At 42.0% G+C, this 18,027-nt stretch overlaps 2 protein-coding genes across 2 annotated transcripts in view; one reads left to right on the forward strand and one right to left on the reverse strand.

The window, feature by feature from the left end:
• The window catches only part of PTBP2 (polypyrimidine tract binding protein 2), a 954,659-nt gene that overhangs the window by 401,391 nt on the left and 535,241 nt on the right, over positions 1 to 18,027 (forward strand). The gene's annotated exons all lie outside the window — the stretch shown is intronic.
• The window catches only part of DPYD (dihydropyrimidine dehydrogenase), a 934,958-nt gene continuing 932,537 nt past the window's right edge, over positions 15,607 to 18,027 (reverse strand). Inside the window, exon 23 of the mRNA XM_049765668.1 lies at positions 15,607 to 16,281. Within this exon, the coding sequence (XP_049621625.1) occupies positions 16,111 to 16,281 (171 nt within the window). The 3' untranslated portion in view covers positions 15,607 to 16,110. The remainder of the gene's footprint in view (positions 16,282 to 18,027) is intronic.

Consider the following 18,027-nt stretch of genomic DNA (forward strand, 5'->3'; position numbering starts at 1 on the left):
AGAGAGTGGCAGGAGAAGAGGGACAGAGAAAGAAAGGAAGCAGAGAAAAAGGAGAGGGAAGAGAGAGAGGAGGGAAGAACAAAAGGACCAAAGAAGGAATAAGGAACTGGCAAGGGTATTGGCAGTAGCGGTAGACAGATCTAGCGCAGGTCAGAAAGGTAGGGACCTGGGCCCATGAAGACACCGACCCCTGGACAAGGACCAATGTGCTCACTGCCGCCAGAGGGGACACTGGGCTCGAGAATGCACCCAACCCCCATGATCCTCCCGACCTTCAAGGACCCTGGCCCTTGAATCTGAATAGGGGGGCGTCAGGGCTTCAATCCCCTCTGGGAGCTCAGGGCTAAATTTAAGGTGGAGGGGACTCCCATAGACTTTGAACTTGACACAGGGGCAGTATACTCGGTCCTAAAGAAGCCTTTGGGACCTCTCTCTAGTAAGCAATCCTTAGTACAAGGAGCTAATGGAAGTAGCTACTGTTTTTGGACTACTTCCCGGATTATGGACTTGGGGAAAGGAGAAATCAAGCATTTTTTCCTGGTCATACTGAACTGCCCCTCACCTCTAATGGTGCTGGATTTGCTAACCAAACTCAGAGCCCAGATAACTTTTGAAGAAACTGGTCCAGAGATTGCTTTTCTAAATCCCAATGTCCAACCACTTACCACCTCTGTCCTGACCATTAGGGCTGAGGATGAATATAGACTATTCACAAATGATCCCTTGCCACATGGAAACCAAGACACCGATTTTTGGTTGAGACTAGTTCCGGGAGCTTGGGCCGAAACTGCTAGACTGGGGTTGTCTACCTTGCAGGCTCCAGAAGTGGTAGAGTTGAAAGCTACTGCTGTCCCTGTGCGAGTCAGACAGTACCCCATGAGTCAGGAAGCGAAGAAAGGAATAACTCCTCATATTCGAAAACTTCTCCAACAGGGAGTTCTAGTACAGTGTCAATCAGCCTGGAATACTCCACTACTCCCAGTTAAAAAGCCTGGGACCGGGGACTATTGACCAGTACAAGACCTAAGGGTGGTTAACAGCCAAGTGGAAGCCATCCATCCCTCTGTGCCTAACCCATAAAATCTCCTCAGCACCTTAAGCCCTGAAAGAGTATGGTACACCGTACTGGACTTAAAGGATGCTTTCTTCTGCCTGTCTCTACATCTGGCCAGTCAACCCTTATTTGCTTTTGAGTGAAGTGATCCGGAGGCAGGAATTTCATGTCAACTAACCTGGACCAGATTGCCCCAGGGATTTAAGAACTCCCCTACCATCTTTGATGAGGCTTTGCACCAAGACTTAAGTCTCTTCTGCAGCCAGCACCCCAGGTGACCTTGCTACAGTATGTGGACAATCTTTTAATTGCAGGAAAAACTGAAGAGGATTGCAAGCAGCCATCCATGACCTGCTAAAGGAACTTGCTCGACTAGGGTATAGGGCATCAGCCAAGAAGGCGAAGCTGTGCCAGAGAGGTGACGTTTCTGGAATACACGCTACGAGAGGGAAAATGATGGTTGACGGAAGCCCAGAAGAAGGTCTTGGCACAAATCCCAGTGCCTACCACCCGCCAGCAGTTACGTGAATTATTGGGTACAGCAGGTTTCTGCTGCCTCTGGATCCCTGATTTTGCCAGTCTGGCAGCCCCAATATACCCCCTCACCAAGGCGGACACCAAGTTTGAGTAGACCCATGAATGCCAAAAGGCGTTTGACTCTATCAAAACAGCTCTATTCACAGCCCCAGCCCTGGCCCTCTCTGATGCTAGCAAGCCCTTTACCTTATATCTAAAAGAGAAAGGGAGGATGGCAAGAAGAATGCTGATGCAGACGCTAGGTTCATGGAAAAGGCCTGTTGCCTACCTATCAAAGAAACTAGACTCAGTGGCCAGTGGGTGGCTTAAATGTTTGAAGGCAATAGCCGCAGCTGCACTGCTGGTAAAGGATGTGAATAAAATTTTCTTGGGACAGAAGTTAACTATAATAGCCCCTCATGGTCTGGAAAGTATAATTCGGCAGCCCCCTGACCGTTGACTCTCAAATGCCCATATCACCCACTATCAGAGTATCCTTCTAGACAAAGGCAGAATAAACATTGGCCTACCTGTGACCCTAAATCCGGCCACCCTGCTTCCTGAAGAGTCAGAACACCAGTGTTGCATAACTGCCAGGATTTGCTGGCTGAAGAGAGTGGGCTGTGGAGGGACCTACAGGACCAACCAATAAGGAACTCTGACGTCATATGGTACACAGACGGAAGTAGCTTTGTCCAGAATGGGGACAGGCAAGCCGGAACTGCAGTGGTGAGTGACCATGATGTTATCTGGTCTCAGCGCCTAAAATAGGGAACCTCTGCCCAGCAAGCTGAGTTGCTATTCCTTACCAGAGCACTGGAAATGGCAGCAGGAAAAAGAGCAACCATCTACAAGAATATCAGGTACGCTTTTAGAACTGCCCATGTCCACGGTGCTATCTATCAAGGGAGAGGACTCCTGACCTCTGCGGGAAAAGAAATTAAAAACATAGAAGAGATACTGCATCTTTTATCGGCTCTACTCCTACCCAAAGAACTGGCCATAGTTCACTGTCCAGGTCATCAAACAGGCAAAGGGACCATCGCTTCCGGGAACTGAAGAGCTGATGGAGCAGCGAAGGCAGTGGCATCCCGCATGAAGGAGACCCCTGTGCTTACTGTTACTGAACCCGACAATCTCCCTCCAGTGTCAACTGTAGACTTCCTTCCTTCTAACAAAGTACAAGAAGTCAATCAGTATCTGCAAACGCTTCACCAACTCACCCATCTAGGGGCCAGAAAAATGATGGAGCTAATTACAGAATGGTCCCGGGCACCCAAACCGGGGGCCAGAAAAATGATGGAGCTAATTACAGAATGGTCCTGGGCACCCAAACCAGAGAGGCTAAAGGAAATGGCTGAAAAAAATTATAAAATCCTGCCAACCCTGTCAGCTGGTAAATGCCTATCCTACCAAGATGGGGACCGGAAAGAGACTGAGATGGGAGAGACCAGGCCAACATCGGGAGATTGATATCACTGAGATCAAGCCTGTGAAATATGACTAAAGTATTTACTAGTTTTTGTAGATACCTTTTCAGGATGGGTGAAAGCTTAACCATGCAAGAAGGAAACAACCTAGGTGGTGGCTAAGAAGATATTAGATGACATCTTCCCCAGGTTTGGACTTCCTCAGGTAATTGGGTCAGACAACGAACCTGCTTTTGTGGCCCAGGTAAATCAGGGATTAGCCAAGACCCTGGGGATCAATTGCAAACTGCATGGTGCATATCACCCCCCAGAGTTCAGGGCAGGTAGAAAGGATGAATAGAACAATTAAGGAGACTCTAACCAAATTATCTCTAGAGACTGGCATTGAGGACTGGACCACCCTCCTACCTTCTTCCCTCTTCAGGGCAAAAAAAAAACCCTTGCATTCTTTGTGTGAATTAACCCCCTTTGAAGTGTTGTATGCCCCCCCCCCCGTCCCGAATGCTTTCTGAGCCTTATGATGTTTTCTCTCCCCCTTCCACTCCCCTAGCAGCTTGGCTGGCCACCATTGCTGCCCTACAAAGCCAAGTCTGGAAGGAACTCAGACAGGCATATGAACCTGGAGAACTGACGGTGCCTCACCCCTTCAAGCTGGGAGACCAGGTCCTGGTGAGACGGTACTACTCGCAGACATTAGAGCCTAGGTGGAAAGGACCTTATGTCATCCTTCTGATCACCCCAACTGCTGTTAAGGTGGACGGCATTGTTTCCTGGGTTCATGCCTCTCCTCTAAAACCTGCCCCTGGTGATCTCAACCATGATGAGTGGAAAGTGGAGCGTACTGAGAATCCCTTCAAGATTCAGGTCCGGCAGACACACTCCAGCCCTGATGCACTCACTGACTCTGACAATGCTCCTCCTGGCACTTGCTAAGGGAGTATTTGATCAGGCTGTACACCCAGATAAACTGGTAAAAAGACTATATGGAAACCCCTGTGACTGCAGGGTGGGGCTATCAACTCAACAATAGGCTTCTGTACACTCAATCAGTAGACTGCGGAACTAGAGCTGCTTACCTTCAGTCCCCTACTTCTTCCCATGTGTGGGGGGGACTGGAATGGGTGTGAAAAGCAAAACCTCAGCCTTTGCCTCCCTCTTTGGGGGGGAAATGCCCTGATGAATGTGTGGAACTTAATCAAGTTCATTCCTGGTGCTATAGGGAGTATCGAGAGTGTACCAAAAATAACAAGGCATATCTGGTGGCCAAGGTCACCAAAACTTACAGGGGGAGCATGGGAGGGGAGTGGACAGTTAATAGCCATAAGTCCCCCTATGCAGCTGCAAGTTGCATGGTCTGTTGGCCCCTAAAGGCACCCGTTCACTTCTCGGATGGGGGGGGCAACAGACCAGGAAAGAGAGAAGGAGGTCATAGACTGGACTACAAAGGAGGTGGAGGCCCTAATGCCTAAGTGGCCCAAGCATCCCTCCCTCTGACCCCGGATGCCTGCTGAGAAGTTAGATCCAAATACTCAGAGCATCCTAGAGGAAACTCACAAACTTCTTAATTTTTCTAACCCTTTTTAAGCTGCTGATTGTTGGCTTTGTATGAAGACAGGGGGAAAATTGGCCTCTGGCTGTCCCTGTCTGACTAGGTAATCTAACCTTTGCTTCTTTAGTTGTAGTTATATGTCAAACCCTTTAAGGTAGTTCCTCTTAGCTTTGAATCTTCTGTTTGCTATTTGCATAATGGCACCGAATCTGTAGACCTAGGTCAGATGGGAGCCACTCAGTGCTCAGAAGTCCTACCTAACCCCCGCCCCCAGCCCAGGGTGCTTACCTCTGGGATGGGTATGGATATGTGGGGGAAATTTGGCTTATTCTCTTCTACCCCAAACTGGACTGGAATTTGTGCCCCAGCATTAATACTCCCCAACGTTGACATCATCCTGGGGACAGAGCCCATCCCTCTGCCTAGCATAGATCTCTTAGGTGATGCTCGTCTGTCTCTACGAGCTGTGGTGCTCCTGCCCCTACTGGTGGGGCTTTGGGTAGCAGGTGGACTAGCGACTGGGGGAGCAGGACTAGCAATATCAATACACAGGTATGACAAACTCTCGCAAAAGTTTATTTCAGATGTGGAGATGGTATATAAATCTATTAATGATCTGCAGTACCAGCTTGACTCCGTGGCTGAAGTGGTATTACAAAACAGGCAAGGGTTAGATTTAATCCTGGCAGAGAAAGGAGGACTTTGCGTGGCCTTGCAAGAAAAATGTTGTTTTTATACCAACAAATTGGGAATAGTGCGGGACAGAATCAGACACCATCAAGAGGAGCTGACCAAAAAGAAGAAAGGAGCTATTATTAGACAGTCCCTATGGTCTTTATGGGGTAGGATTCTCCCCTATCTAATACCCCTACTGGGGCCCCTTTTGGGCCTCTAACTTCTGGTAGCCATTGGGCCATGCATAATCAGCCGCCTCACGACATTCATTCGAGCTCAGGTTGGGGAAGTCAAGCTCATGGTATTATGCCAACAATACCAAGAATTAGCTCATGCAGGAAATTCTGACCAGGAATATTAGGAAATGGAGGCCCCCGATCACACTGCTTCTAGAATTAGAAGCCTCACTACAGGAAGTGAGGATTGCAAAGGGAAGTTAACCTTGGCAAATGTCCTGCCCTTAAGGAAGTCGTCACTACCTCACTACCTCGCCCCCACCAATACCTCGTATTATGTTAGCGGATGTCCTGCCTCTAAGGAAGTTGTCACTACCCCTCCCCCTTATAGTATATAAGAAGAAATGTAGACCGCCACAAGGCCTTTTGCCTTTGTCCTGTTACGGGCACATGGCAGTTGACCCTGACCGGCCAGAAATAAAGACCCACTTGAGCTTTTGCCTGAGTAATCATCTCTTCATTTCTCTGCATCAGAGTGTTATCTGGACTTCCGGACCTTTCACTTTCAAATATGTAGATGTTGGGACCTGAATTTTGAACAAGGAAGGACGCCATTTTGTAAAGGCCACATGGCAGGCTTCTTCTCAGGTTCTGAACAGGGAGAGACGCCATTTTGTAAGAAACACATAGTATAAGCCACATGCTAGGTTTCCACAAACATATTTTAATAGACCCCACCACAAGCTACCTGGCCATATCAGAAAGGACTTAGGACTTAGGAGCAGAGAAGGACTTAGGAGCAGTAGGAAGGAACCTCTAGACAAGAGCCAATCATTTTAAGAATCATCAGAAAGCTGGACTCTTCCTATATTCTTTCTCTATATAGTCTTCCTCATGACCTTGGTTGGGGCTCACCTCCTTTGGGGGGGTGGCCTTGTCTGGCCAGTGTTGGGGACTTGTTGGCAGACATATTAAATATTAAACTTTATTTTAGTTGTGTGGCCTTGTCCTTCTACTCAGGGCCAAAGAAGTAAGTATACATATACATATACAATACATATACACCTACACCTACACATACGCATGCATATATATATATATATACATATACATATACACATATATATTTACTCTATTAAGCACTGTTGTAACCTTCAATCTTTTTTATTTTTTATATTTTGTTCTATTTATTTGTTTGTTTGCTTGCTTTTGGGGCCACACCCAGTGATGCTCAGGTTTTACTCCTTGCTATGCACTCAGAAATCACTCCTGGCTTGGGGAACCACATGGGACGAGGGGGGAGAGAACCATGGTCCGTCCTAGGTCAACATGTGCCTTACTGAGCCATCTAAAGTGAAAGAACTAAAGGCACTCTCCTCCTCCTCCACCTTTCCCTACTTCTACCTACTGTATCTTTGGATTGTTCCAGCATTGCATCCTCTCCCCCTCCCCCACTCTACCTACAATGCAGGGTTGAGAGGCAACAATATTAGCCGCTCTGGGAAACACATTTAAATACAAGACTGATGTATCAATCAGCTTTTGCCATCTGGTGCTGTTGGAAGAATAATCTAATTAGCATAACAAGAGACACCTCTTAGATTCTTTTGTTTATTTGGGGAAAGGGCACATCAAGGTGTGCTCAGGCTTCTTACTCCTGGCTCTGTGCTCTAGAATCACTCCTTAAGGGAATGACTTAATGTGAGGATGCAACCAGTCAAGTTGCAAGCAAAGCAACTACCTTTCCCCTTATATTATCTCTCCATTTTGCCTAAATTCTTAAATTTAAGGAAAAGTCTAAGTATTTTAGAAATTGTGATCTTGGGGATGGTGATGAATAAGTTCAATGATCATCAGTCTCTGGTCCCTTTAGTGTCCTGTTAGGTAGCCGGTCTCTAGATGGCCACACAGAAAAGAGGACACAGATAAAAGAGTGTAAGGAAAGATGTATTATGGCTCAATGCTGAGGGCCCACAAGTCAGAGAGAAACTTGGAGCCCTCAAACAAGAGCAAAGACATCAATTTTTACATGATTTTCACTGTCTTTTTCACCCCACATTATTTTTATCAGTAATTTATCTAAAGCAAAGGAAATGTACAGAAGCAGAAACAATCATTGGGACATTCTGGTTGGATTGCTGTGACATACATAGTTTTCATTCTGCTTTACTTATCATGATGCCCTCACTTTAGGCTCTGGGAAGTCTGGCCAGTCTGGTCCTCCTCCACCATATTCTGAAATTATGCCTTATGCCAGACTAGATTACTCATCAGGGTGTTGGGTCTAAATTTCTCTCCATGTAGCAGCTGCATCTATGTGATTTTTGTCAGACCAGTGCAGATCTGCAGATGTAAATTGGTTTAAACCACAGATCTAGCAGCATGGTGATTAACTGTTAGTCTTCTGACTGGTGCACAACTGGTGGCACTCCTCATGTTTGAAAATGTTGAAAACCAGATTTGAATTACCTGGTATTTACCTCCTATAAATCACAATATCACATTCTGTTAGAAAAATTATCTGAAGAATCAAGAATCACAAGAATCAAGTTAGGGAATGAAGAGATACTGCACAGCAGTAGGGTGTTTGCCTTGCACGCAGCTGATCCAGAATAGATGGTAGTTTAAATCTCGGCATCCCCTTAGTCCCCTATGCCTGCCAGGAGCAATTTCTGAGCACAGAGACAGAAGTAACCCTTGAGTGCTGCAGGGTGTGACCCCACATCCCAAAAAAAAAAATGAATAAAGTTAGCTGATTGTATACTCGAGTGTGATATCATCAAACTAGTATCAACTTATGTAACTAGTTCTCTACTTTGTCTTTTCTGTTGTGGGGGGTAAGTTCTTAAGGAGTATTTGGGAGCTACTTCAGTAATATTTGCTTGGGTCTGGAGTAGAAGGATGAGACCACACAACTAGAATAAAGTTTAATAATAATTTAATCTATCTGCCAACAAGGTCCCACCCACCCCCACTGGCCAGCCAGGGCCACCACCGGAAGGAGTTGAGCTCTGCCCAAGGTCATAAGGAAGATTATATGGGAAAAAGATATAGGAATATTCCAGTTTTCTGATGATCTCTAAAATAATTGGTTGTTGTCTAGGGGTATCTTCCTACTGCTTCCTTGTTCTTTCCTGATAGGTTACCTGGTATGTCCAGGAAATAGGCTGTGAAGACCTAGCATGTGGTTACCACATGGTTCTCACAAAATGGCACCTTTTCCTGCTTGAAACCTGAGAAGAATTCTGCCATGTGGCCTTTCCATAATGGCATTTCTCCTTGTTCAGAATTTAGGTCCCAACAAAATTGAACCAGCCAGTCTGGATGACATAAAGCCGGGGCCTGCAAAGCTACATGCACAAAAACAACAGTGCTGGGGTAGGAGTAGAGGAGTGTGTCCCAGTGCCACACGTGGTGATGCGAGCACAGTACTCTGCATGGGAACAAACCAAGGTCCTGTGCTTCGAGGCATGTCTGTACTGTATGCTATGCCCCAGGTCTAATTTGTGGTTTTTCAATATTCTCTTTACAGAGATAGAAAAAGAATTATCTGTTCTATTTAGTTCATGGGATTAAGGAAGTAAAATTATATATATCTATATCTCTATATATATATCCATTGATATCTGTATCAGTGTTTATATGTAGCTATTTCATTATTGAGATATTTACTTTCATCAGATTTGGTTAGTTCACTTCGTAAATTGTTTTTTGGTTATTTTTTGGTTTGTTTTTTGGGCCACACCCAGTGACACTCAGGAGTTACTCCTGGGTATGTGCTCAGAAAGCACTCCTGGCTTGGGGGACCATATGGGACCCCAGGGGACGGAACCTTGGTCAGACCTAGGCTAGTGTGTGCAAGGCAGACACCTTGCTTCTTGCACCACTGCTCTGGCCTCTCCCACTCTGTAAATTGCTTTGAGTTTCTTTTTTTGTGTATTTTTTTGTTTTGAGTTTCTAAGTGCAAGGTTTGAGTTTTTTAGACTACTACAGATATAAGTTCATATCTATACTACATCAATAACATTTATAGCTGTACATAATGATTGCCACACAGTTTGATTTTGAGGCTCACAAATATAAAATTTTGTTAGAAGTCTTTTATTTTTTTTTAACTGTATCTGAAATTTCCATGCACTTGACCGATAGTAACAGAAACTATAATTGTATCTACTGCAAAATACAAAGCTATTATCTTTCCATTTTACAGAAGGGAAAATTTGAAGTTCAAATGTTTGGTCAAAGAAGGTCATACATTTTGGGGCTAACACAGTGAGTAGGGCATTTGCCTTGCATGGTGCTTATCTGGATTTGATCCCCAGCATCCTATATGGTTCCCAGAGCCTGCCAAAAATAATTTTTTGGTGCAGAACTAGGAGTAACCCCTGTGTGCCACCGGGTGTGGCCCCAAACAAATAAACAAACAAACAAAAATGTGCAGACATTTGGTAAGAGGCAAGAAGAAATGAAATGTTAGGTTGAATACATATTTTTTTGTTCTGAAATGTGAGGTCTTGGGCAATTCAGAAGGCTCTTTGAGTAAAATGTTTTTCTCTATGAATTGGTACCAATGACTTCAATTCTGACAAAATTATAAATTACTATTTACTTAAATAAATGTCTTATTTTTATTTATTTATTTATTTGGTTTTTGGACCACACCCAGTGATGCTTAGAAATCACTCCTGGCAGGCTCAAGGGACCAAATGGGACATTGGGAATCGAACCAGGTCCATCCTGAGTCAGCCACATGCAAGGCTAACACCCCACTGCTGTGCTAACATTCCGGCCTTTAAATAAAAGTTTTAATTACAATTTTATTTTAATTGTTTTGAAATATTCTTTTGAGCATTATTGTTTTTACATTTTTGTTTTGGGGCCACACTCAGTGAGGCTCAAGGGGGTTACTTTTTTTAAATGTTGAAAATAATGCCAGCGAGGGTTTCTAGTAACTCATGTACTGTGGGGAAGAGAAAGACAATAGCTTCCATAAGGAAATCTCGAGGAAACCCACTTCTCTCTCTACCTCTGGCCAACCCCAAAACAGCTGAGGAGATATAGAACTGTGTAGGTTCTGTGGCCTTTCTCTCAGAAAATAATTTGAGAGAGAGTGAGAGAGAGAGAGAGAGAGAGAGAGAGAGAGAGAGAGAGAGAGAGAGAGAGAGAGAGAGAGAGAGAGAGAGAGAGAGACCCAGTTCTCATCCCAGCATGAAAATATGACAGTACATATTTCAAGAGGGGAGATGCCAGTGACATATGTTTGGGGCAAAAGGTGCATATGGTCACGGAACACACATTTGTGTCTCTGCTTCATTCCAAGTTGGTTTATATACTCCTTTTCCCGACCTGCCCAAGTGAGGCCTTTTACTTGTGTCAGAATTTGTAACTAGAGTGGTTGTCAAGGGGAAGAGTTGGGTTCAGTTGATAATCTTTTTTGACTTCCTCACCTTTGTTTGGCCTAAAGCTTTTCAGACCTTAGTTTCTGCAGCCACAATCAATACAGATCCTATCCTGTAGCCTTAAGGCTAGTGACAAGTGTAACTTCATCAAGTTCCATTTCTTGGTTTCATTATGTCTCAGGAACTTTTATTATTTCCCAAGAATGCATTGAAACCTGTCTGCTTCAGAGCCACACCCTGCAATGCTCAAACATCTGGCTCTATTCTCAGGCATTACTCCTACTGGTGTTCAAAATGTCATATATTAGGGATCTAATGGGGTCAGCTGTTTTCAAGACAAGTGCCTAAACTCATATACTAACTCAGTGGCCCGTCAATCAATTTTTAGAAAAATGTTGGAATAATTTGTCCTGTATCATGAATGTGTGACATAAAAATCCTTAGCCTATACAGGTAATTTTCTTAATATATAAAATGAACATAAATTAAATTATTCAGCAATATTACTTACATTGCATTATTTTGCTTCATCCTCACAATAATTTTTGGTATTAGAAATTATTTGCTTTCTTTGGAGGGGGTCACATTGGGCATTTTCAGGGCTTACTCCTGGCTCTAGGCTCTGGAATCACTCCTCGTGGGCTCAGGGGACCATAATAAGGTGTCAGGGATCAAACCCAGGTCAGGTGCAAAAAAGCCAAATTCCCTACTTATTGTACTAAGGCTCTAGCTCTAAAATAATTTATTTCTTAATGTTAACTTTATCTTTTTTCTTTATATACATTTTTAAATTTATCACTTTATTATTTTATTTATCTATATTTAATTTGTAGCACAATATTGTTGATAGGATATCATGCATGCACTGTTCTAATATCATACCCTCCCTAGCATGTCCCCATTTCTCCATTGTCTCAGGGTCCCCTCCCACTCACTCCCCTGCCCGCACCCTTGGTATGTTTAATTTTGTAGATCAGTTTTCAGATTCTTTTGTCTTTGAAACTATTTCATTTGTTTGTGTGATTGTGGGCCACACCTAACAGTGTTCAGAGCTTATTCCTGGCTCTGCACTCTAAGCTTACCTTTATTTATTTATTTATTTATTTATTTATTTATTTATTTATTTATTTATTTATTTATTGGTTTTTGGGCCATACCCGGCGGTGCTCAGGGGTTACTCCTGGCTGTCTGCTCAGAAATAGCTCCTGGCAGGCACGGGGGACCATAAGGGACACTGGGATTCGAACCAACCACCTTTGGTCCTGGATCGGCTGCTTGCAAGGCAAACGCCACTGCGCTATCTCTCCGGGCCCCTAAGCTCACCTTTAGCAGTGCTGGAAGACTACAAAGAATGCTGGGGATTGAATTTGGGATGTCTGCATTCAAATCAAGTGCCCTGCCCAATATACTATTGCTCCTGCTCCTGAAACTATTTTAATAACTATTTTACAGATTAAAAAGTTGAGGGTTGGTTGTCTGGGATCACATTATCTCTACCTGGTTTGATTTATATCTTAGTGGAAGATCAAGAAAGTAAGCCAATAAAATGTAAGGTATTAGAAATAGAAAGATGATTTGGGGTGTAGATAAGAAGAGCATGATGTCTTCATCACATAGGCAGGAAAGCCTTAATAGATGGGAAGGACTCAGGAACAGAAACTATAAAACTGCTACTATAGCAGCCTCCAAGGTATCCTTGAGATTTTCTCTTCTGGCCCATGTTGATGACTGTAGTCACTCAGAAGCTGCCAATATCTGCACCCCCTGGCTAGCCTTCTAAATACCTGTTCTCTTGCTGTATTTATTTCAGACTAAAGTTCAAAATTCAATAATGACTTCTTTTACTATCTTTATCTTCCCTCCCCACTTTCAGTCCAATATTATGTTCAATGATTTTACCCCTAAAACATTTCCTGACTTTCTCAAGCTTTCCACTACAAATTACTATGGATCATTCCTTCAATATGTAAATACTCAGCTCTTGTAATAACCTCCGGGAAGTATCTAACATCTAAAATCTTATGTTCAATCATTAAAGTGCTCTACTTAATTACTGACTAATATAAATGTCCCATAATTGTCTTCAGACATTATAAATATTTGCATATTCATTCTTTTGTCAAAAATACCTTAGGAAAACAGAATTTAATACTATATTCCTAAGATCCACCCTACTTCTTCAAAGGTAAGTCCCTTATATTTTCACATCTTTAACAGAAGTTGAAAAGTAAATACAGTGTTTTTAGTTTGATGCATGGTCATTGTTTTGTTAGTATTGAATCTACTGGTTTCATTTATCTTGTTGGGTTAGGCTTATTAACCACATGTCCTATACCAACTGTTACTTAGCCATTTCTCCAATAGATAATATACAGCTGGAATTTAGGGAATTTTTATCATTTGAGTTCAGACCCTCAGTCCTTCATCTAATATTTGATACATGCTTGATACATGATAGATGTGTTTAGTAAATATGTTAACGGGATAAATTGTTGGAGAAACAAAAAAGAAAAAGCAGATTATATGTTGGACAGAACCCCTGTACCTCAAAACATAGTTAGCTGAGTAGCATGTTACTTTTACTCTTTAAGCACCCTGCCTTCATTTATTTGCTAGAGTTGTACAGAGAAACAGTATCAATAAGAAATTGTTATCAGCACAAAACACACATTGTGTATGCATTTGTGTAAAGTGATTAATTATTATGGAGGTGAGAGTCGGGTCACAGGAAAGTGTTACTCAGGGATCACTTCTGACAGTGTCTGGGGTGCCAGGAGATGAACTGTTGTCTGCTACACGTAAGGCCTTAACCACTATATTATCACTTCAGCACCAAAGAAACTCATTTTGAAGAATTGGCTTATGTGACTGAAGAGGTTTGGGAAATGCAAATTCTGATTAGAGAAGATGGTCAAGTGGGAATTCAGGAAAGAGAGTCCGGAGACAAACTGTTATAGCACCAGGGGGAGTTGATATAATAGAGGAAGACTAAAGGTCATCTGCTAGGAAATTTCCTCTTGCTCCTCAGTTTAAATCTTTTTGCCTTCAATTTAATCGAGGCAGTCCACACACATTATTGAATATAATCTACATAGAGTTTACTGATTTAAATGTAAGCTTCATTCAAAATCATACTTTAAAATATTCAAAGGTGTCTCCGGGTACCATAATCCAATACAGTTAAAATATAATACTCATATGTGTAAAACATTTAGCATGACCTTTAGACATAGGGAACAATCATTAATCAGAATCCTTGTTCAATGATTAAGGTTTGTCTAAATCTGAATATCAGAAGTTTTGAAAGTATGTTAGGTCCAATGACTCATGGTTTTGGTAAAATGGAATAATATGATTTTCTTCTTCTAGCGTAAGTCGTAAAACTTAAAATTAGTTTATTCTACCTATAAATAATATGGATAATAAGATTCTTATCATAAAGTATTAAATGGGTACAAGAGAAAAATGTGTATATGGGGATAAACTAGTATAAAATAACAACTTTCTGGCCTAACTTAAAATTCTGTTCATCTATGGATCCAAAACAGTTGAAAAGAGGGTTAAAGTACTGAATCAGCTTTATTCCTCAGAGAAGAATACAAATGTTGTAAGCTATTAGCACAAAAAATGGAATTAGTTGAGTTGAGTCCTTAATAGCTTATAACTACTTGAAATAGAATATTAAGTAATACTGACATTCCTTCAGTGTAGATGGCACCTTCAGGATCTTCAGGCTACCATATTGCATTCTCTGTGACGGGCCATTGCATGAAACCAAGCCTGTACCCATGGAAAGATGCAAAACTGATTTCAGCAGAGAAATCAGGATAAAAAGGACAAGAAACATAACATAAAACACACACACATATACACACACACACTTCTCAGTAGATTTAAATTTGCAATAAATAGACATTTAGCTGGAATTCACTAAAGAACCAACCCCCAAATCTACAATCTCACAGTATAAACATTTGACATGAAACTGTATATGCAAAAGAGACAGAAAAGAGTTCATTTAAAATTGTTATGAGAATTTATTTGACATTGTTGAGACTTACAGATTTTATAATAAATGCGAGTGCATTCTTAAAGTGCATAATCAAACGTTTTTTGTTTGTGTTTACCATAAAAATATATCACAGATTATTAATGATTTACTACTTACAATTTCTATTAAAATAGGTTACAGATGAGATAAAATCATTTGTGTATGAATACTTTGCTAATTATAAAAATAGAGAAATACAAATTTATTAATTGGCAACCATAGAAAATATGTATCTCTTTAATTCGTTACTTTTGAAATGAAGCATAAACACTAAAATGAAGAATAGTAAAATTGGTTCTGCTCATTTACTATATATCATCAAGGCTCTATATTTTGTTCATAAATTGTGAGGCACATAAATTTCTGCTGTATAATTCAACTTTGCTCAGACAGTCATTGTTGTAATCATAAAGTTTATTACTAAAAACAGAGCGAATCTGTGCACAGGAAATGTATCTTTAACTGGGTTTCTTCCTAACATCTTATTTTGTAAGGAACATCGTTTAAATATTTAAAGAAGAATGTCATGTTGATTCACAGGTAGGATTTGGGCATGCATTTCAGACCCAAATAGTGAATAGCACAGAGTGATATGAATGGCTACTAAATATTCTTGCTTTCAGTATCATATCACACACACAAAAAAAAACCCCACAACTATTTCTGTGCTGAAATCTTAAAAAAAGTTTTGCTAACTCTCTTTGGCTTTTTTTCCTCTGCCATAGTAAATGGTTATTTGACTTTCTTCATTTGTGCTTTATGGAACTAATTAAATTGGCTGAGAAATAGTGTTAAAATTAAATGCAATTTTTAATTATAAAATGTTTCCTTGGAAACATTTTCATGTATGTTACATTGTACTTTGTTCTGGAATACTTAATTTCACTTACAATTAGAAATCAAAGACAGAGCACAGCATAGGGCAATTTGGAAATTGTCGCATTAATTGCCACAAAACAGTTATTATTTTTTCACAATAGACAACTGACGTGAGCATCCAATTAACTGCTACACATTTATTTAACAACGCTCCTCGGAAAATTATTCTCTTTTATGATCATTAATTGAGTGCCCACTGGCATGAGACTTTTATTTTTCATTTAGAAATTTGTTAAGAAATTATCATTTTGATTTCTAAATTCGCTTGAGAAAGGATCTATTTGTTTTAATTTTAAAAAGAGCTAAGCAGAATTAAAAGAAAATAAAGATCAGCCTCTCTGGGTGACCTCCAAGTTCACTGTAACTGTTTCACAAATCACTTTAACCCTCCCGATTCACAGCTAAGGGCAAGCCTCTTTTTGGTTCATAAGGTGTTGTCCTGGTAACCATCTTGATGCAGTCAATAATAGGACAGACGCTAAGACACAACGTACAGCCTGTACAAGTGTCAGTAACAGTGGGCAGGTGGGTTTCGGGGTCAAACTGGATGGCCTGCAAACACAAACGAGGTGACAGTCAGGGCTCACAGTCATCAAGAATGCCCCCCACCATGTTAGCATCAGTACTCCCCTCAGCTGTGATGAAGATGGTCTGGGAAACACTCAGTTCCAAAAGACATAAACTGAGGGGGGGGTGGGGAATGAATGGTACCAGGTCCAGACACCCTCCCTTCCCTTTTTCCCTTCCTCCCCTCCCTTCCCTTCCTCCCCTCCCTTCCCTCCCATCCCTCCCTCCTCCCTCCCCTCCCTTCCCTCTCTTCCCTCCCATCCTTCCCTCCTCCCTCCCCTTCCCATCCCTTCCTTCCCATCCCTTCCTTCCCATCCCTTCCCTCCCATCCCTTCCCTCCCTCCCTCCCTTCCTTCCTTCCTTCCTTCCTTCCTTCCTTCCTTCCTTCCTTCCTTCCTTCCTTCCTTCCTTCCTTCCTTCCTTCCTTCCTTCCTTCCTTCCTTCCTTCCTTCCTTCCCTCCCTCCTACCCTCCCTTCCTCCCTCTCTTCCTTGCTCCCTCCCTCCCTCCCTCCCTCCTTCCTTCCTCCCTCCCTCCCTCCCTCCCTCCCTCCTTCCTTCCTTCCTTCTTTCTTCCTTCCTTCCTTCCTTCCTTCCTTCCTTCCTTCCTTCCTTCCTTCCTTCCTTCCTTCCTTCCTTCCTTCCTTCCTTCCTTCCTTCCTTCCTTCCTTCCTTCCTTCCTTCCTTCCTTCCTTCCTTCCTTCCTTCCTTCTCCCTTCCTTCTATACTAGTGGTGCTCAGGGGTTAATCCTGTCATTCCTGACAGTGCTCAGTATTCCTATGGAATGCCAAAGATCAAACTCAGGTCAGCCACATGCAAGCAAATGGTGCTGTGCTATCACTCTAATCCCTCTTTTTTGTTTGTTTCTTTGTTTGTTTTTGGGCTACACATAAGAAAGTTCAGGGTTATATCTGATTATAAACTCAATAATCACTCCTGAAAGAGCTTGGGGGAATCACAGGGGATGCTGAGGACTGAACCTGGGTTGGCTATGTGCAAGGCAAGTGCCCTGACATCACTTTTAAATATTTTTTAGTTTTTTGCCATGTTCTATACAACATTTTTAGTCTAATTTACGAGTCATTAAAATTTCCTTTCTCCCAAGTTTATGAATAAATAATAATAAATAAATATGAATTCTTCCTCTTATGTAAATAGCTTAAAGTAGTTTTTCATTTTTTCATTGTTAAATTTGAATGATTTTTCAACTTTATCAAAACATCATTGCTTGCAAAATTCGTAATAGCAGTTGTTTGGGGCATTAAATGTTCCAATACCAAAACCACCAACAGTGTGACCTTTCTTCCACTATTGTCCCCAGTTTCCCACATTCCCCCACATCCCAGCAGGCAATAGATAGTTTATTTTATATTGATAGTTTTAAGAAACTGTTACGTGGAATTATTTAAAAAATAGTTCAGCAAAGTAATTTATAAAAATTGTTATATCTTGGAGCAGGAGCGATGGTGCTGTGGTAGGGTATTTGCCTTGCATGTGGCTGATCCAGGACGGACCTTGGTTTGATCCCCAGCGTCCCAAGCCAGGAGAGGTTTTTGGGCCACACCCAGCGGTGCTCAGGGGTTACTACTGGCTGTCTGTTCAGAAATAGCTCCTGGCAGGCACGGGGACCATATGGGACACCGGGATTCGAACCAATCACCTTTGGTCCTGGATCGGCTACTTGCAAGGCAAACGCTGCTGTGCTATCTCTCTGGCCTGCCAGGAGAGATTT

Source organism: Suncus etruscus, chromosome 19 (assembly GCF_024139225.1).
Source record: "Suncus etruscus isolate mSunEtr1 chromosome 19, mSunEtr1.pri.cur, whole genome shotgun sequence".
Classification (NCBI taxonomy): domain Eukaryota; kingdom Metazoa; phylum Chordata; class Mammalia; order Eulipotyphla; family Soricidae; genus Suncus; species Suncus etruscus.